This window comes from Notechis scutatus, chromosome 7, assembly GCF_049901735.1.
Source record: "Notechis scutatus isolate UNSWTSFEM ecotype Mainland chromosome 7, rNotScu1.2, whole genome shotgun sequence".
Taxonomy (NCBI): Eukaryota; Metazoa; Chordata; class Lepidosauria; order Squamata; family Elapidae; genus Notechis; species Notechis scutatus.
In genome coordinates this window covers 290,971-311,276 of record NC_142015.1, presented here as the reverse complement: position 1 = coordinate 311,276, position 20,306 = coordinate 290,971, and the positions used below count along the sequence as shown (strand labels likewise).

The 20,306-nt window shown below is 49.3% G+C and overlaps 1 protein-coding gene and 1 pseudogene across 1 annotated transcript; both read right to left on the bottom strand.

Moving 5' to 3' along the window:
- Positions 1-1,652: 1,652 nt before the first annotated feature.
- Positions 1,653-7,696, bottom strand: FIGLA (folliculogenesis specific bHLH transcription factor). Its single transcript, XM_026684769.2, has 4 exons — positions 7,460-7,696; positions 5,556-5,708; positions 3,687-3,923; positions 1,653-1,768 (listed from the first exon to the last, which is right to left on the bottom strand). The coding sequence occupies exons 1-3, from the start codon at positions 7,694-7,696 to the stop codon at positions 3,690-3,692; spliced, it is 624 nt and encodes a 207-aa protein (XP_026540554.1). The 3' UTR covers positions 1,653-1,768; positions 3,687-3,689.
- A 6,079-nt stretch (positions 7,697-13,775) lies between these two features.
- LOC113423370 (large ribosomal subunit protein P2 pseudogene) lies at positions 13,776-14,246 on the bottom strand (annotated as a pseudogene).
- Positions 14,247-20,306: the final 6,060 nt, after the last annotated feature.

Sequence of the window (20,306 nt, the reverse complement as noted above, 5' to 3'; positions counted from 1 at the left end):
TTTCTTCACTCACACAGTGAGCAGTTTTAGGCTTCCTTCTACATACATTATTGTTCCCCTTTCAATATTAGCTTTTCCTAATATTTATCTTTTCGTTTTGGTGGCAAAACATTTTTTGAAAATATCACTGTCAGGAAATAAGAATTCATTCAATTTAAAGCTTCAGGTTAGTTTAAATAATCGTTTTGAAATCCTGCTCGAATGTGAATCCAACTTCACGTCTTTTTATTTTCCCTTAGATGGCCAGTAGGTGGCAGTAGCGGCATTTGCCTCTAACGTTTTCCTTCTGATCTGCAGGGCTTCTAGAGCAAGAGTGGGCAGGGGGACCTTGGAGGTCTTCTAGTCCAACCTCCTGCTCCAGCAGGAGACCCGATGCCATTCCGGACATACTCCTGCTGTCTAATCCCTTCTTGGGAACCGAGCGATGGAGCATCCACAACCCTTTTTGAAGATGGAAACCATGTCAGCCCTTTTCCGCTTCTCTGGCTTTCCCCTGAGCTCCAGGGGCGACTCGGGGGTCCTCCTCCTCCTAGCCAAGTGGTCCCGAGATTGCGCCGGCCAGCTCCTCCGGGACCCTTAGGTTAGGTGCCATTTAGGTAGCTGTTCAGTAAAATTTATGGTTTACTTTTTTAAAATTTCCAGAAAGGAACCCAGGAGGTAATTCATTTGCAAATTGGAATTTCTAATAATATATTTGCAACATTAAATGCATTGAGAAGCCAGAGTGCTCTGCCCACACAGGCCCCTCCTCGTGAACCACTCAGAAGCCGGCATCCAGTGGCTTTTCGGGTCTCAGGATTCCGTCCTCCCTTTTGGCCAGCTTTTGTTCTGCATTCCAGGAATCGTCAGCAGTTCAGAAGAACAGGCGGTTTTAGGCTCTCTCCAGTGTTCAGGGGCAGGTAGACAGCCATCATCTAGTTGGGATTCTTGCATTAAATGCCGTCTTTCCAACTCTACAGTTTTATTATTTGGAGGGCAATAAAACAATTAGAAGTAGCTTTTGAAGCAAGAGGAAGGGCATTCTATTCTTCAACCCCATCATCATGGTAGCTTTAAGGCACCCAGCTGGAAACCTAGGGGGTTGTGAGTTCTAGTCCTGCCTTGTTGACTCCGCCTTCCATCCTCCCGAGGTCGGTAAAATAAGGACCAGATTGTTGGAGGAACTAGGCTGGCTCAGCAAGCGCTCAGAGACTGCTGTGAAACACCGTGAAGTCGAAGTGCTGGCCGACTCTGAGCCAGTCACACTTCCCCACTAGTCTGACCCGCCTCACAGGGTTGTGTGGAGGGAAGTGGAAGGAGGGAGGAGGATCGGGGTCTTTGCCGCCTTTCCCCGTTGCTCATGATAGGCTGCCCCGGGGAGCCTGACCCTGGCAGGAAATGGGTTTACTGCGTTCAGCGTGGCAGCTCTAATGACTGACTTGCTGACAACTGTGGGGTCCTAATTAGGGGAAGCTTAAATGTTTGGCTAAACTTTGTTGCCTCCCCAAAATTTAACCAGCCAGTGAACCCAAGAGGGAAGCCGAAGTGGGGACTTTTTAAAGTCCATGAACTTCTTGATAGGAGGAAATGAACTTGCAGCTATTTCTGCAAATTGAAGGGTTTTCCAGCCTCAGTGAATTTTTTCCCCAGTGATTCTGCACCTACAAAACAAGAATACCAGTGTGGCTCTTTTATTAACTTTTAAACCCAAGAAGTGCTGATGAAGAAGAGGGTATTCAAAAGTGCTCCGTGTGATGAAAAGATCTTCTGTTGATTCATAAATGGGTCTCTGAAAGACAATTTATATATATGGGTTAATCTTTGGATATGGCCAGCTATCCTCAAAAAAAAAATCTGGCAGCTTTATAGAGCAAAAATAATAAATAAAAAAATATATATACAATAGGTATAAACAGAAGAAAATATGAAATAAAGTAAATAGTTTTATTCTATCTATAAAGGTGGGATCATACAAGTAGCAACACAGATTTTTTTTTAAATCACATGAAAATTGTCAAAGAACAAATTGTTTAAATTTGTTCTTTAAAAGCCTTGAATAGATTAAAAATTGCCAAAAGAATCTACAAGGCAAAGGGGAATTTTCTCTACAGCCGTTCTTGGCATCGTTAGGAGGGGAAGGCAAATAGCACAGCTGAGTCACAATGCCCTTATTCTAATCTCCTGAGAGCACACGTGGCCATGGTATCTAAGAAGGATATGGAAGAGCTCAGAATGGTGCAAAAGGGAACAACCAAATCACTGGTGGGTAGGTGTGTGCGCGTGTGGACAGCTGGCCTTAAAAGAACGCCTACCGCACTGGGGCTGGAGTTCAGAGGACAGGCGTAAGACAGGCATTCACAGTCATGTCCGTCAAGAGACCCCAAAGGCCGAAAGAAGCTCTCCCCCTTTTCTCCCCTTTCTCATAACCTGAGATCTCCGGGTCACCCTAAAACTAAGGGCAAGGCGATTCAGAGGGAAACACTTTCACACAGGGTGGTTGTGGGAATTGTGGGCCCAGGGCGGGTTGTAGGCAAGGAGGCTCTCCAAGGGAAAGGAGGTGGACGGGTGGATTCTCTGCAGTGCCAGACAGTGGGACAGGTGACAGGGGGAGGTATCCAAACTAAGGAGAAATAAGGAGAGGCTTCCAGACTCCCTCGCTGGGCTTTCTTGGTAGGTGGCAGGCAGGCAGCCTTTGGTCTGGTCTTGGTCTTGGTCTTGGTCTGGAAGACCTGCAAGGTGCCCCCCCCCAGACCTGGCATTCTATGGGTCATTCCGCCTTTGTGCCAGCAGGTGCAATGACGGTACTGGTGTGAGTTGCTCTCTCCTCCCAGGCAGCCTATGGCTGGGAAGTGGCAGGAGGAAGGCTCCGGCCTTGCAATCCAGGCCTGGCAGCTTTCCCAAATACCCTGTTGGCCTCGCCTGCTTAGAAGGCTGGGCCTGGGGCGAGGCTGGCCTGGGGCCACTGGCAGGGGACTCCAGTTCGCCTCTTATGGCTCTGTTTTCGCTTACAAGTATTGGTAAGTTTTGGATCTGCTGACTTCTCCCCTCCCATTCAATACATTCATGCACACCCCTGGGAGACATACATGGAAATAAGGGTGTTGGGGAGAGGAAAAGCAGCGCCCCGTCACTGCCCTCTTTCCCCTGCCACCTCTGCCCATTGGGCAAAGATCGACTGAGATGCCCTCCTGCCACAGGAGCAGCAAAAGGTCTCAAAGAGAGGCCAGGAATGCCCTCCGGCTGCCCTTGGTCTCGCCACATCGTGTCCAGTCCTGGACTTGGTTGGGCTTTCTTGCCTGGGCTGGCGTGTCTTCTTTCTCCCCAAATATCTGAAATAAGCCTGGAAAGAGGCTCTGCTTTGAGTTCTCACAGGCTGGAGGGTCTCCGAAGGCCCCTCCTCCTCCGCTACAGCCATGACAAATGGGGGGCTTTATTGCTGCCCTGGTTGGGGGGAGGGAACCCACCCCTGGTTGGGGGGAGGGAACCCACCCCCTCATCTGTAAGACTGCGGGGGCGGGGGGAGCTTTATGCTTCAGGAGAACCAGTTATGTGCCAAGCCACCCCTAAGAGCAGAAATTAAAATGCACCACTAAAATTAATGGAGCAAAGCTAAGTTAGTAGTCCTCACGCTCACTTAACAGTTAACAGGCTCTAGTCAATGTACAGGGAGCCCCTTTTCCAGAGATGAAACCCTGCTGGACCCTTACCCGTCACTCGCTCTTGTGAAGCTCTGCGATCCCCATGTAAGCAGCAGGCAGGACGGTCTCCCCCCAGGGGCCAGCGGGGCCTGGCATCCCCTGATTGGCCCACACCACCTCCAGGCCATTCTCGGTCTTGACGAAACAGCTGGGCCGCTGGGATGGGACGGGTCCTGGTAGGCACTTCTCGGGGGGCTCCACCTCTGAAGCCGGCCCAGGAGGTGGGCCCTTGGCAGCCTCTTCTCCCTAAGGAAAGCAGGAAGGAGATGGCATGGCTGGAGGGAAGGGGCCAGCAGATGCTCCCCCGGGGAGGAAAGCCCCGAGGGCCAGCTCCTTTCTCAGCAGCTCAGGACTGATTCAGCCCCCTGCTGGTTGTCCAGCCTGCAGCTCTTTCTCCTGGATCCCAAGGTCATTCTGGCACACCGTTAGGAGAGGGAAGGCCACAGGGCTTTGAGGGCCAGGAGGGAGAGCAGCCGCCAACTAGGCAACAGGCAGAGAAGCGGGGCTTGAGCCCAGGCTGAGACAGAGCGGGAGTCAATACCACAGAAAAGGTCTCCTCCTCTCGTTCCCATGAAGCGAAGGAGGGAGAAGCGCATTCAGATAGCCAGATTCTGTGACGGCAGCTTTGGAAGGAAAGTCATCGATTGGCTCCTTAGTCTAGTCTACCTTCAACAGTTGACAAATTCCAAAGCTACAAAACTGATGGTGCCATTTCAGGCTTGGTGTGGAAATGCCCTTTGAACATTTCACATGTGGGCACCATTTATTTTGGGAAATGAGGCGGTGGTCCTTCCTGACATCGAAAGCTGTGCAGCCCCAAATGCCACTTCCTCATCTTGGGTGGGCCGTTGATCAGCTCAAGCGTGGGGGAGGGGAAAAGAGACTTCCAGGTGCAGCCCAGTAATCTGATATGGGACAGCATGATGGGGCACTGCATGCCAGGACCATGAGACGCAGGGAGAGCTTCTTCTCTTGGGCCATCACTCTGCCAAACACTGAATTCTCTCAGCAGACAAAATAACAATAGTGCTGAGGCTTAAGTGCCGCTTCGCTTCGTAGTACTTTACGGCCCTCTCTAAGCAGTTTACAGCATCAGCCTATTGCCCCCAACCATCCGGGTCCTCATTTTACCCACCTCAGAAGGATGGAAAGCTGAGCCGCTCAGAATCGAACTCCTGGGGTGAGCAGTGAGTTAGTCTGCAGTACTGCATTCTAACCACTGGGCCACCAGGGCTCTTAAATACAGTAAAAGTACAGCGACTACTGCGTTTTTTGTCTAATGTGTATGTATATTAACCCTTGGGGTGTGGCTGCAGTATTATCTTTTATTATTTTTTACTTCCCCTTTTTATTGGCGGTACACTTTAGTATTATTATATTCTGTTGTTTTGCAAATACACTGGGTGCTTCTGTACTGGAGACCAATTCCTTTTGTGTCTAACCACATGTGGCCAAAGTATAAGTATGTTAGAAATGTGTTTAACAATTTTTGCCTTAACTGACATAATCCAGAGGCAACTTTTGGAATGTCACAGGAATTGTGTCCAGTTTTGGGGTGGAAAGTCACACATTCCCAGGACCTTGGACTGTTCACCTTCCTATAGCTCTGTTCTTGGGGGTGGGAGTTGTTGGAGGGCTGGTCGTGCACACTTTCACTCCGACTTTGCTGCTTGATACCATTGTGTCATCATGCTTATTTCAAGCTTTTAATAAAGTGCCCTTTCAGTTACATTTTAAAAAATTAAAAATGCATATATGAAAAAGAGGCTCCATGGTTTGGAACTTGGCAAAAGAATCCTGGCATATTACCCAGTGCAGGATCAGACATTTAGTTCACAGAATGGTGTTATCTTAGCAAGACAGCGGTTTCACGCCTACCTCGAGCCCTCCGGTTTCTTTCAGAATCAAGCGCAACAGGCGAATATATTCAGCTGTGGCTTTAAGCATGTCCACTTTACTCGGCTTCCGGTCTTTTGGAATCAACGGGACAATTGATTTCAGTTTGGAGAAACCGCTGTTCAGATTCCTGATCTGCTTAGACAAAAAAGGTGAGGTGAGGTGAATGATCAGAATCAGCTGTAGGCCTTGTGGATGCTTGTCTGTATGAGGAAAGAGAAAATTGCACATGGCAATTTCATTAGAAGGGACAAATAAAACCATGAGCTTAAATAAAATCATGTAGTTTAAAAGGCAGCTTGAATTCCGAGCATTCAATAGCAACTATTCAAAAGTTTTAGAAACATGCCAAACATAGTTGAACAAGATTCTTAAGGATATGTAGTATTGGCTGTCACTCTCAATGCTTTTGTAATGAAGAGTCTCTTTTACATTGTCTCCCCCACAACTATTTCTTTGGTTAGAGGTTTTGGAGACGGTTCACATAAGCCAAATATGCAGTTGGCTTGGTGTTTCACGATCTCCACCACGATGGTAAATAAAAGCGGGTTGTGTGAATCTATCCAATTACATTGTATTAGATAAACCCCAAACAAACCATGATCCAGACCAGGACTGAAAGGGCTACCAGAGGAGGGCATGAAACCCTGGCAATCTTTCATGGCTTTTGTCTCTGGCAAGATGTGACTGCCAGCCTCCTAGTTCAAACCTGATACGACCCGTGTGAATAGCCATGGATGCATTTCCAATGTTTATGCAGTCAACTTTTGAAGCTATTGATAAGAACTCGCTCCAAAAGTGCCAAGAACCTGGTTTATTGCTCCTTTCTCGGAAGAACTGGTAAACCCAGCAGTTCCAGAAAAGTCTGGGTTGACCCCAAGCCCCCCCAAAGGGTGCCCCACTAGCCGCCGATCTCCCCTTACCACCTCCACCATGACAAAAGATCATTCCTCATGACTGTTGCAGCCTTTAATTAAAATGATTCATAAAATATTTATTGAATGATGTAAAAATAACATTAAACCCATTGTGCATTAACATAAATATTCCCCATAAAAAAACCTTGTTTTTAAAAACATTATTTTTAAATATTAAAAATGATACAAATTTTATTTTTGGGAAATATGTTCACTATCTGGCAAATAATTTTGATTTGGGGGGCACTGAGAGGGTCCTGGGGGCGTCCAGAGACTCTGGGGCCAACTTCAAGAAAGACTGCTCCAAACCTCCTCTCAGGTCTTGGGAAACAAGTACGTGGGAGAGAACCGGCAGAGGGACCGGCTTGTGCAAATTCAACGCCTGTTTTTGGAGGCATCATGAGAGGCTTTCGGAAGGTGGGCAATCTGGGCATTCACGGTGCTTTTTGAAGAGCCGCCCCCCCAATGCAATTACACATGTGGCCCCCTCCCACCATGCAGCTTCAACTGGGGCCACAGTCCCCAGGTGGGCACCAGAGTTTGGACAAGACAACTGTAACCCAAGTATGGGGCAAGTATGGAAGAGCAGCCATTTCATCTCTCAAGGTGGATTCTTCCTTCAAACACAACAGATTACAGATATGGCTCCTCCTAGGTGTGCAGCCGGCCTTGGAACTACGGGAGTGGGGGGTATTTTTCTTCCCGTGGGAGGAGAGCAGGGATTTCAAACTCCAAGGCCTTCTCTCCCCTCGGAGACTCCAGATGGGCACCAAGGATTGCAATTCTCAGCCAGCTTGCCATCCCAAGGCACCTGGGAGAGGCCAGGTTGGGGAGTGTGCTCAGGGCTGGGACACAAGGCACCTTTGCATCTGCTTTCTGCCTGCCTAGACAAGCCTCAGCCCTACCAACCAAGCAGAGACCAGAAACTTCCCAGGGGAGCCAGTGGGGAGGGGGCCCCTGCCTGCTTACCCTCTCTCGCTCTTTGGCATTAGCTGCCCGTCTCCGGCCCAGGACTTGCTCCCGGTTCTCAGTGGAATAATAGTAGCCCGATGGCTTCCTCTTCATCCGTGTAATGGGAGCCATGAAAGGCAGGGGGCCAAACTGCTTGCTTAGGATCTCGCCCAAGACTTCAGCTGGAGGGGCCAGGAAGAGCCGAGGCAGCAGCAGCTGCTGCTGAGAGTCCCCACCAGAGCCGTCCTCGGCCATGCTTGCCCTCCACGGCAAAGCAGAGAGTCATGGGAGCAAGGCACAGGTGGGGAAAGGGCTCCCAGCTGAGGCTGCCTTGCAGCTTCTTAAGGGGAAAGGGGTGGAAGGGGAAGGGAGGGAGCCGGGCGGCCTGCAACCTCCCCACAGAGGCCATTCCCCTCCTGCAGCTCCAGAGTGCCTGGGCTTTAAGGCCTCCCTGGCGCTTGGTTTCACCTCGGTGGGAAATGGGAGCCTGCAGCCCCTCCCTGCACTCACCACAATTAGCCTGGCTGAACTGAAGCTCTCACCGGCCCCCACAGGCCCCTTGCTGGAGGTCAGCAGCTTGGCTAGTGGCTCACCAGGTGTTCAGCCTCTAGCCAGTTAGAGGAGAAAAATAAGTCTGCAGTAAGTTGTGTAGGAAGTTAGCACCCACCCCACTCCTAGAAAAATGAAATATCCTAGGAAATATTAAAAAGGCAGAATATTTCCCCTAAAAAGAGAAGCAGAGCCTCAGAGAGGCAGAAACTCAGCAACCCCCCCACCTTTGCTAATGGGCCATTAAGCCATTAGGCCAGAGTATTCTACATAATAAAGGCCTCTACCCATCTCACCACCTGACACCTGGGAAGGTCGTATCAGCCAGCACTCAGGTGAAGCCATGTGGTCCAGGCAAAGCCTACCAGGTTAGCTAAGACCCCGCCCCTGGGAGTCTGACAGCCAATGGGATGCATTTCTTGCACAGGAACAGGAAACACGAAGGTGGGGCCCAGCCGAGGTCGTACCAGGGTCTCTCCGTGTCTTGGCCCCCTTCTTCTCCTTTCACCTTGGAGCCCCAAGCCTGGTGCCTGGTCCTGCTGCCCACCATTAAACCACCTTTCCAAACAGCCTCCGTGTTTCCAGTGTCTTTTTCCCCACTTGGAACTGGACCCAGAAGGATCCTTCTTCCAAAGCAAGGAAAGTCAGAAAAGTCAAGATGGCGACCACAAGGGACCAGCTGACAGTGTTTGGACCAGAACCCCCATCAAAGCTGCTGGGTGGCCCAGTGTTCATGCTGCTCCTTCCCCACAGGTGGGTTTTCTCTCTTCCTAAACGAAGGGAGGTGGAAACTTTGCCTTGAAGCCAGCAGGAGGGCAGAGGCTGGGTGGTCAGCGGCAAGGCCCCACCGGCGGGAGGGCTCGTGGCCCCGCTTGGCAAGGGGCAGTTGGGCTGCCTCAGCCCCACCGCAGGCCGGGGCCCAGCCCCTCCCTCTCGCCAGGGTGGCTGCTGTAGGGAGCAGATTCTTCTCCCCTTGGGAGAAGGCAGGACGGAGAAGGATGAAGGGGGGCTGCCAAGAATCTACCCGTGGTGAGGAAGAGGCTCTTGAGCCCCCTGAGCCCCCTGGCTCTGCCTGGGGCTGCCCAAGGTCCAGCTGTAGCTGGTTTGGCCTGTGGGTGCCATGGTGGGGAGGGAGGCTTGCAAGCCCCCCAACCGCTTCTCTGGCAACCAGCAACTGGAGGAGGCGGCTTTCACCCTTCGCCCTGACCTGCCACCCAGAATCCATCCGGTGATTTGCCAGGTGGGGCAACCATGGATGGGCCTCCAGGGACAATGTGGGGCAAGACTGAAAGGGCCCCCCTCTCTCTCTGGCCGATTGCTGCACAGTCTGCTTTTCTGTGGGGCAGGGCTCTCCCCGAGGCCCCCGCCTGCTCTCCCTGGTTTTGTTCAGCCCCCCTTCCTTCCTTAACCCGACTTGGGATTTTCCTCAACCCAGAAAAGCGGGAATCTCCATAGCAGATCCTCAACTGCCCCCCAGACAAAGAGACCACCAGCTCCACACGGGAGGCTGAAATGCGGGTGGGGCTGATTGGTGGCTCTGTGTATTTTGTATTTTTCTCTGGAAAAGCCCAACTTGAGCTGCTGCTCTGAGGGGGGGAGTGGAGTTTGCTAACCAGGCAATAAACATGGTTTGGTTTAGCGTGTTGTAGGAGCCCAGCAAGTCCTCCATCCTGGAAGGGCAGGAAATTCAGCTGGGGCAGAAGGAAAGGCGCTCCAGGGAATTTGATGGGCTGAATGCAACATGGTAGGTTCAATAAACCATGTTTAGCAAACCATAATTTAATGTGTGTGAAACAGGTGCCAGCGTAATTCCTGGGGGGCAAATGTTTTACATCAGTTAAAAAGTAGCATCTTTGACAGTAAATGTTAACTTTTCCTGCTTATCCAGTTCTGTAGTGACTCTGTCTTTGACATTTCTATACTTGGGAAACGTAGTTTCCCCCTTGACTTTTCAAGAAAGCGAAATGACCCTTGGGCCCAAGGCTCTCTCTGTCCGGTGGCCCCATATTTGCAGCCCCAAGCTAGCCAGCTCGATCCTTCAGGAAGCTCCTCAGCAGGAAAGGAAGACGTGCCCTCCTGACCCATTTATGGCTGACCCTCTTCATGTGTAGACACAGAATAACCAAGTTGGGAGGGTCCTTGGAGGTCTTCTAGTCCAACCCCCTGCTCAATCAGGAGACTGTACCGTTCTGTGCAATCCCTTCTTAAAAGCCAGTCGCGGCAGAGCACCCACCCCGTCCTCTGGAGGGAAGCCATTCCACTGACCAAGTGTTCGGGCTGACAGGAAAGTGTTTCAGCAGCTCTAAGTCCAGCCCCATGGAAGATGGAGGCCAAAATGAGAAAGGGTCAGATACGATACTGGTGGTTCCTGGGTATAAATCATGGCTCCTTATTGATAATTCATTTGATTGCCTTTTGAGAGCTTAGTGGATGTTGTCTCCTTAACAGCAAACCCTACAGGGCAGGTTGGACTCAGAGTCATATTAGGTTTCTGCAACATATTTTTACTTATTGTTTGGTTATGGAAAATTGAACAAATATTTTATAAATACCTCTTATGAACATTTTGTTGAAAATGGAAACAATTGCTGATTTATGGATTTGCTGATTAAAAAGGGTTGAATATAAGAAAGAAAAAGGAAATTAAGTGTAATTTTAAAGAAGATTGAAACACAAGTTTAACTTTTTTCTATCAATATAACTTTTGCACTTTTATCTTTTCCTTACTTTGTATTTCAGATTTATCTTTTACCTATATGAAAATTTTAATAAAAATATATTAACAGAATGGGAGCCTCTCCCCTTCAGCATGATATGTTGTGTTGGACAAAATGCTTCAGTTGCTGGGATCGTAAAGAGTTGGAAATAAATAGTTGGACTTAGAAAGTTCCATAACTTTATTTTCATATTCTTCAATAACAGCAGTAGAATGCCTACAAAAATAAGACATTATATGCCTATTTACACTATGAATATTCTAGGCAAGGGAATAAAAAACGAGAGCCCAACTATAACCCCCTGTGCCAGCCTCTGTGCCACTTTTTTACCTCTTTCCTCTAGACCTCTCTCTCTCTCTCTCTCTTTCCAGTTCCTCCCCTTGTGGCTTCCATCACCCCGTTTCCCCCTCCTCCTCCTCCTCCTCCTCTTCCTTCGACAGGGTCCCTTGTTCCGGTTCCCTGGAATATCTGCCCCAAGTGCCTCCTCAGCTTTCTTCGTCCGATGGTCTTCGGAGGCTCCCTCCCCCCCCTTCCGTGCTGTTTCTGTGACTTCAAGGATTCTCAAGGCCCTAAAGCCGCCTTCCAAAGGCTTCCACCTGTTCATGGCCTCCTTGGACATTGTCCAGAGTTTTGGTAGCGATGGTGGTTCAGACACAGCATTTGGTCCTCCTCCTCCTTGGCTTGAAGGCCTTTTCTCCCGGGATAAGAATATTCTTCACATCTGATTTCCTGGCAACTTCTATTTGAGGTTTTATTTCACCAACTGATTTCCTGTTTTTTTATAATTAAATTCCCGAGATTGACAAACTATTTGTGTTCTGAAGAGGGGTATCGCTGGCTATAGTTTTCAGTTTTGCAATCATTGATTCTGTGTTGAGGGCGCTGTGCAAGTCCTGCTTTTCTAAGAAGTGGAATAAAAGTTATGCGCTTAAAAGTCTTTGAGCAAGCGGCCTCCTTGCAGAATTTGGTCAGGGGTTTTGCTAATTTCCCCTGGGAGATTTTAACATTTCTGAGATTCTTACATCTGTCCTTAAAAGTTTGATGGCATTGCTTATTTCGCATTCTGATATGGATTCACGGCTGCAAAGGGGCAAGTTTTCACCTCTGCATTCAAATAACCTTTTTTTTGCATATTCTGTCTATGCATGATTAATTCTTGTTATTAATTCTATCTCCTGTTTTGACACTACTCTACCCCCACCAACCAGCATTATATTAATGTAGAAGTTACACTGATGAGTGCAGCAATTACATGGGAATTTTCCTCTCCTCTCCTAATTCTAATAATCATAAGAATGTAGTTTAATTTATATTATGTTCCTGCTACAGGCATGGAACTTCTTCAAAAATTGTAGAATTTATGGAGTTCTAAATTGGATGATTGTGTAGCTGATTTTAAAAGGATTATACACTGAACAACTCTTACTATAACATCGTATCTTATGTATAGTTTTCTTTGCAAATAAAAGGAAAGCTGGACTGGAGACATTAGTCTAATCACAGAAGTCAACGTTTATACTTACATTTGCTCTTTTATTGAGCTGAAACTGAGTCATAAAAGGTTTTACACACAAGACTAACAAGCTCCTATTCAGACCAGGCACTGTCTGGAATCCCAGGAAGGAATATTTGCATCTGCTTCACCTGGATGCAAGTCTCCACCTATTTTAAAACTGCCCTCTGGTTAGTGGACATTTTCTGTCATAAGGAGAAGCCAAAAGTGGAAGAGAGATTTCAGAAGGGCCCCCCCAAACCCCCCCCTTTCTCTGCTCCAGCTCTCCCCTGGGACGGGGAAGGGGAGGAAGAGTTGGGGGCTTCTTCTTGACTACTTCCCAAGTAAGCTTCCTAACTGCAGTTGACGTTTTAAGCGTTTATTGAAAGAAAACCAATGAGACCCTAAGGTGGTGGGGCTTTGTGGCTGTGACTTGCTGATGAAGGGCTCTCACAGACGGGAAACTTCTCCTTCGTTCTAGACTGGAACTTTCCTTGACCAACTCCCCCCGTTGCTTCTTGATCTAGCCTCAGATGCTTTGGAGCACAAGTCAACCCCCCCCCCTTCTCTGTGGCACCCCCTCAAGTCCTGAAAGAGAATTATCATATCCCCCGGATCCTTTTCTTCGGAAGGCTGGACTTTCCTGGATCCTCAACTGTTCATCATTCAATTTATGTCCCAGACCTTTTCTTATCTTAGTCCCTCTTCTCTGCACTCTTTCAAGGGTCTCAGCATGCCTTTTTTTGCACGGTGTTGACTAGAACCGGACACAGGATTCCAAGGGTGGCCTTGTTAGTGTGGAATAAAGCGGTATGATCACTTCACATAATCTTGTTAGTATCCCTCTATTGATGCACCCCAGAACTGCGTTGATTTTGGGGGGTGGCTGCCTCATACTTAAGTGGGGGGTCCACTAGGACCCCTAGATCCCTCTCACAGTTAGTGTGAGTTGAGCAATTCACTGAATTGCAGGATGACAAGGTTAGTGGTCTCAAACATGGGGGAAAGTTGAGGCAGGAAACAAAGGCAACAGGAATCTGATCTCTGCTTCCTGCTGATGAACGTGCAACCTTTGTGATGAGTGCTAAAGGGGGCCGTAAAGTGCCAAGCCTTACCTGACAGGCAGATACGAACGGGAGGACCTGCTTCCTCAGGGCCAGGTGACTCCGGGGTCTTTGTTTTGCTCTGCTCTGCTTCCACTTCAGAAAGTTACAAGGAAAGATTCTCCGCAGGCTTCCTAGGCTGCACTCGGCTCCTGTGGTTCAGTCAGCAGGCCTCCACCTGGAATATCAAGTGGCAGCCTCTCCAATATTGGAAGACTGAAACCTTGTCACCCCTAGTCTTTCTGTCCATTAGGCTGGACATGCTCCATTCCTGCAGCCATTTGCGGTTGTCCACCGAGACTCCTAGATCCCTCTCTGGTGAGCCAGGTACCAGCTATTCTACACCTGTGCCTTTGGGGTTTGTTTGTTTTTTTGCCCAAGTACAGGATCTCAATGTTCTCTCCTCCGAATTTCATTTTGTTGGCTAGGGCTCAGTGTTCAAGACTGTCAAGATCCTTCTGAATTTGAGTCCATTTTTTTTTATCTTTGAAAAATATTTATTACAGACTAACTCTTAATTTTAGTCAAATAATCCAAAACCCATATCATCATCCGATGCTTCAGACTCTTCTTTCTTTTCCTCTTTCTTTACTTCTGCAGCAGCTGGTGCAGGCCCTCCAGCTGGAGCAGCAGACCCTCCTGAGGAAACCGCTACAGCCCCACCAGCTGGCATGCTAGCAAGCTTGCTGTTGCCTTGGGTAATGACATCTTCAATATTTTTCCCATTTAACTCACTAATTACCTTATTCACACGTTCATCATCTGTCTCAAGGCCTACACTATCAAGAATTTTCTTCAAATCTTTTGAGTTTGGAGATTCATTGCCACCAAGGACAGCAAGAAGGTAAGCTGCAATGTAACGCATTTTCCCTGCGTTGTTCGCGCAGAGGCCAGGCCTCAGACCGCGAGCTCCTTAACACGGCGACAGCCAAAACAAAAAAAAAAGCAGAATTTGAGTCCATTTTCTGAAGTGTTGGCTCTTCCTCCTACCTTGGTTTCATCTGCATATCTGAAGAGGTCCCCTTCTATCTCCTCATCGTGCGGGGAAAAGGAGCATGTTTGCTGTGTTGGCTGCCAGAATGCATTGAGTTTCCTTCAATCCTAGTGAAATCTAACTACAAGTTTAAGAACTTAACATTTTTTTTAATAAACAGCAAAAAGGTGATTAAAACTTTGATTTTAGAAAGTTAAAAATGGACTAATGGTCCAGACAAATGAGAAATAAGTTTTTGGAATTAATCATAAAAAATTTGCCCCTGGAAAAATTATTTTGTTTTGATTAAAATACTTAAGATTTTAAAAACTGGACAGTAGTTTACAACTAAAAGAGAAGAGCACAAATACAAAAAGAGCCAAAACATTCTAACACTGAGCATATTGAAGCCTATTTGTAAAGAAATGAACTCATACTATTAATAGCATCAACAGATACATCTGTGCAGAGCCTTAAAAGATGCTGTGGAAGAGGATCACAACTTAGAATCCTAGGGCTGGAAGAGGCCCTGCATACGGAGGAGACCTTCCACCCTTCCGGACAAATGGCCGTACCATCTCCCCTTGAAAACCATCCCAGGGATGCAGCACCCCGACATCTTCTGGAGGCAACAGACTCTTCCACGGATTCGTTCTTCTCAATATCAGGAGATTTCCCCCCCAGTTCCAGCTTGGCGCTCTCTTTAGTGAGGATCCGCCGGGTTACTTCCTGTCCCCCGGGGCTCTGAAGATGAAGCCACCCCCACACGCACCCCGTCCTCTGGGACAGCCACTCGGCTCCTGGAAGGCTGCCCTCCCGTTTGCAGGAAGAGTCGTCTCCGGAGTCCCTACCTGGGAGAAACAAGGGTGCTGCCGAATGAGGAGAGAAGCCAGCGCTTGAAAAGACAGTCAACAATCAATCAGCAATTGATTCTGGGCAGCAGTCGGTTTGGTGAGTTGATGGGTTTTTATACGTTTTTGGTCTTTTGCAATTTTGGACCTTGGATATGTGTGCCTTTGCTTAATTAAAGTGGTCTTGTTGCCCACTCAGGGTTGTGACTGGCCCCAAGGTGGGGAAAAGGTTAATCCCAATTGTTTGTTTCCTCCATCTAATGCTATCAGTTTGAACCCATTTCGACTGCATTGCCTCTTTGGAGGCGGCTGCTGCTGCTGCTGCGCTTTCCTCGTGAACGGGGAGGGTCCAGGTGTAGGCAGGAAAGGCCGTTTCCACTCATGGAACTTAGCCTCACTCAGCAGCTTGCTTGAGGCTGTTTCTGAGGGTTGTTTCCCTCTCCCGTTTTTTTTTGGCAAATTTCTTTTCTTCCTAACTTCAAGCTACTTCTGGGGCTGGGGAAGGAGGGGTGAAGGAGAAGGGGGAGCCCCCACCCTGTATTACTCCTAATCCTTCTCTTCATTAGATTACACATCCAGTCATCCTAAGGCTTAACCTCCAGGCTCCTTAACATCAAATAATTGTTTAAATAATGAAAAGGGATACGCAAACCAATCAAGAGGGCAACTTGCATAATTGTCTTGTATTTCTTATAGTCACGATGAGTTATGGATCTGTTTGCAGTTAAGAGATGGAAGGAGAGCAAAGTTAGTGCCATGCTTAAGCTGCCGGGCTAGAAATGGGGAAAGCCTGCAGGTTCTAGGCCCACCTTGGGCACGAAGCCCGTCAGTTGATCTTGGGCCAGCCAGTCTCCCTCACCCGTATGAAGGCGGCAACGGCAAACCTGGCCCAGAAAACTGCTGGGACTTGGGACCCAACTGAATGGAAGAGAAGGGAAAGGAGGAGAGTGAGGAGGAAGAGGAGGAGGAGGAGAGGCAACAATAAGTTTATTCTTGGTGAAGGTGGGATGTTACTTTTTATATATTCCTTTGTTATAGTTCAGCTCCCTCTGCGACAGTCTGTTCTGTTCTGTTAATTCTTCCTAGGAAGGTTTCTGGCCGAAATCGCTTTGCACTCCACTGACAACTCAGGTTTATCCTCTGACTTTCCGACCCGTTTTGCAGGTCCCACTGCAGGGAGTCGCCTTTCCACTCCGACCTTCCTCCCATTTTTCCTACCAGATGGAGGCATCGGGAACCCCACCTTCTTTCTGTCCCTTCGGGGGTCCCCTCTGTGCCATTTATGATCCTGCAGGACCAGGCAGGGCCTAAAAAAGAGCCCAGAGATATGAGACTCCCAGTTTCTTTCCCACCGGCTGAGGGCTCGTTGTGGTGTGCTCGGTTGTTGTGCGTGATTGTTCAATGACACCTGTGTCTGTCCCATCCTAGTGATTATATGCACTACTGACAGGAAGTACGTTAAGCCACAGACCCACAACTGAGGGGGTGGATACAGAATAGAATACAGAACAATAGAGTTGGAAGGGGCTTCAGAGGTCTTCTAGTCCAACCCCCTGCTCATTTCAGACAAGTGGCCATCCAGGCTCTTCCGGGAAACCTCCAGTGATGAAGCACCCACAACTTCTGGAGGGAAGCCCTTCCACTGGGTAACTGCAGGAGGTAAAAAGTAAAATAATGCTTATAGATCTGTAGTTTGAAAGTGCAAACGAACAAGAGAGGAACAGCATCCATAGGATCATCTCTCATCCTCTTTTCTTCAGGATCTCACCTCAAAATGGAAATAGTTTGAAGTTCTGGGAAGAGAAGAGTGAAGCAGGGAGAAGACGATCCTCGAGTGTCTGAAAGGGTGACAGAAACAGGAAAGCCGCCCTGTCTTCTTTCTTGTTCCAGAGAACAGCATGAGGAGGAACGGATTTCAGTTAGTGGAACTGGGAGTCCTGGGCACGGAAGCCCTTCCCAACAGCTCCAGATGTTTGAATCTGGATCTCTGTATGGCACAGCAGAGGAAACCCGAGGACCAAAATAATTCTATATTTTAGACATTCCAAGACTTTCCATTTTGTTTCGGCAAAAGAGCGATAAGGGCTGAAGTTGCTAATGTAAGAACTGGCTGTGCTTAGGCAGACAATTCTGTTGCATGCTCCTTGAGCAGATCTCTCCGACTCTCAAGGCTGGGAAAAGAACACAGACAACATGGAAGAAAGTGACACAGAATTTAAACCTGAGGCTAGGCATGTGAGGATAAGCTTGATTTCTGGGTTCTGCAGTTGGCAGATTTTCTGCATATCAAAGATCGGCTGACTTAAAAGAAAAGAAAAGAAAAGAAAAGAAAAGAAAAGAAAAGAAAAGAAGAAAGGAGGGACCAAGAGGACTGGGGAGCTTTCGGCTTCCTCTTTTCAAACGGAATGCTGGAGCCAATTGTGGGTTCCAGTGAATCCTAGGACTGGAGGGCTGGAAGGCACCCGAGGGATGAACTCTGCATGCAACGTGCAGGGAAATCCATGTGTGGCCTTGTCAAGAGGCAGCTGCCCAAGAGGTGTGTCTCCTTCAGGCTTCCAGAGAGGGCGAGCGCACAACCTCCAAGGGAGACCATTCGGTTGGGGATCAGGCTTTTCCACCAGGACGTTTTCCCTATAGAGTATTGGAATGACATTTTTATTCCTGTTCCTTCTAGTGCTGGTATCTGTGGGCTTGGAAAAGAATTCTTACCCTTTTCCTGGCAGCTTCCCTTGAAGTGCCTGGACCTGCTATCGGCTCTCCCCTCCGTCCCCTTTACTCTGGAGAGCTCTGGGAGGAAGAGGAGAATTCTAGCAGTAGAAATAGTCTAGCATTCTTGGTCAAAGTGTGAACTGGCCAGCCAAGTGCTGGATTTCAACTAAACTATTGCATTCCTCACCCTTAAGCATGCAGGAACTTTCTAGCCAATTTATCAGCAGCAGGAAAGGGGGAGCTCAACCGGAATCCACTTCTGGCCTGCTTTGAGTTCCTTGACAAGGCTACCAGTAGATGTGAGGCTCAAGCATGACGGGGTCAAAAGGGAAACCTCTAAAGACACAACCAGCTATGCCGGCACTACAACATGAAGAATAACAGTGATGGGGGAAGGGTGTTGCCTGCTGCTGATTCAGAAAGTTTGAGAAACATTTGGATCCCAAAATAAAGGATTTTCATGCATGCTTATGACATGCTTCCCCTGGCAATTCTGTCTTCCCTCTTCAGTGCAAGCCACCCAATTCTGGGGGTTCCCAGCAGCCACAAAAAGCGGGGCTTCTGCTGCCCCAGCAGGGTGGACTCTTCCTGCTCCTCAGTGGCTGGACACCCTCTTGGGGGCAGGAGATGCTTCCAGCCGGTGGAGCCGCTGCTCTAAGTGTGCCTCCAGCTGCTTTGGAGCCCCAAAGTGGGTCCTTGGGGAAGGTGCAGCCAATCCTCTTGCCTGGCCCCGCCTGCGTTCAGGGAGGTCATGTCAGGGCAGCGCCTTCCTTCCTTCCTGCACTCTCCTGCCCCATCCTCTAATCTCATTCGATTGGAATTAATGTAACGGTGCAGGTGCAGTGTCTCTGCTCTCCTTTAAACCGCTTTTCTTCCCCCGCTCATTCCACGGAAGGCAGCCCCTCCCTGAGGCGTGTAGTTCAGGTCACGTCCCTCCTCAGAGAGGCCAGGTGGGGCACCGCCAGGCACTGCCTCAGCCAGTGGGGTTTGGGGGGGGGGGTGTCATGATCCCTCCTTCCCCTTTCCTGCTTCTTCTCGGCTGTTGCATCCCTTCCCCCCTGCTCCACACTCAACTTGGAATCAGGTTTATTCAAACAATGGCCAGCCAAAAGGGGTCCAGGTTCTTCTGTGCACAGGGCCAGGCGCTCCTGCCTCACCAGGCCCAGAACGGATGATCTGCTTTGGGAGCAGAATGGGCAGCAAAGGCAGCACGGCCCCCTCCCCGTCCTTGCTCTGGGTTCAGGGAAAGACAGGTGGACCGATCAAAATACGGCACAGGGTCCTCTGAGGGCCCTCAGGCACCAAGCGTTCTGGGCCAGTTGGACAAAAGAGATGCATTGTGCATAGAAAACTTTCAGGGTTAGTTTTCCCTTTGTGAAAGTATAAAATGACCCCGGGACACTTGGCAAATAGGATGAAACAGCTCCTAGTCCCCATCGTCCCAGAAATGTCTCTTGGCCTGGGCGTGCTGGTGCTCAGCTGCTAAGCAGGCCCCGGTTCTGAGCCGGGCCTGGTGCAGCCAGCCTTCCTTGCTGGAGGCCTTCAGCCAGAGATCCAAGGAAAGGGGCTCCCTGAGGCAAGCGAAGGAGGCTTGCTTTGTGGTGTCCTTGCCCAGAGAATCAGGCCATCCCACCAAGGGCTTCCGGAGCCGTGCCCAGCATGGCCCCCAGGTTTCCCCCAGGCCCAGAGCAGGAGAGGGAGCTGAATGTCATAGGTGCACTTGGAGTATTGTGGGGTGGGGGGGTGGGGGTTGCATACACAGAAACGTGCCCCCCTGCTGCCAGTGGGCAACCGGCAGGGAGCCTGTGTAAACTGAAAGTACTATGCCCACAGATCTTCCATGCCCAGAGGCAGTCTACCTCCGAATGCCACATGCTGGGAACACCACCTGCACGGCTGCTCAGAAGCTGCCCAGAGTGGGAAGAAATTGCCGCGAAAGGCGGCGCCTGCTCTCGTTGGGCCGCAACGTGCTGTGTTCTCCTTAAGCATGTTTTCTCTCAGCGGAAGGGAAGGAAAAACTGACGGTGGAAGAATCTGGGGCGGCTCCACGGTCTCGCACAGGGGCTCCCCTTGGCAGGCGGCCCCAAGTCAGCAAGCCCCACAACCTTCCTTAGCACTTGGACGGTGACACGCTGCTCTTTCACTCAAACCCCTGAAATACAACCCATCACAGAACCGACAGGGATAATACAAAAATAGGAAATCGGCTTCCCTTTTTTAAAAAAAGCTCCCAAGGCCCCTCAGTTCCCAGGTGCTGCTGCTGCTGCTGCTGCTCTGAAGGGTCGGTTGTTGTGGTTTCCCACCACCAGCGTGTGAGCCAGGCAGTGGCTGCCAAGAGGAAGAGCCCCAGCCGAGGTGTGGTGCCCAAAGTCCTTTCTCAGCCAGCAGGCCCAGCTTCCCTCCCGGGACAAAATCCATTCTGCCTGTGCAACACGCTCAGCCTCGCCCAGCTGGTGACCTCAGCCAACTGC

Bases quoted from the DNA above. Each gene is read 5' to 3' on its own strand.
- FIGLA (XM_026684769.2), bottom strand. From the start codon at position 7,696: ATGGCCGAGGACGGCTCTGGTGGGGACTCTCAGCAGCAGCTGCTGCTG. The intron at 5,709-7,459 runs GTAAGCAGGCAG...TTGTCTAAGCAG, and splicing joins ATGCCAAAGAGCGAGAGAGG to ATCAGGAATCTGAACAGCGG. The intron at 3,924-5,555 runs GTAGGCGTGAAA...TGCTTTCCTTAG, and splicing joins AAGAAACCGGAGGGCTCGAG to GGAGAAGAGGCTGCCAAGGG.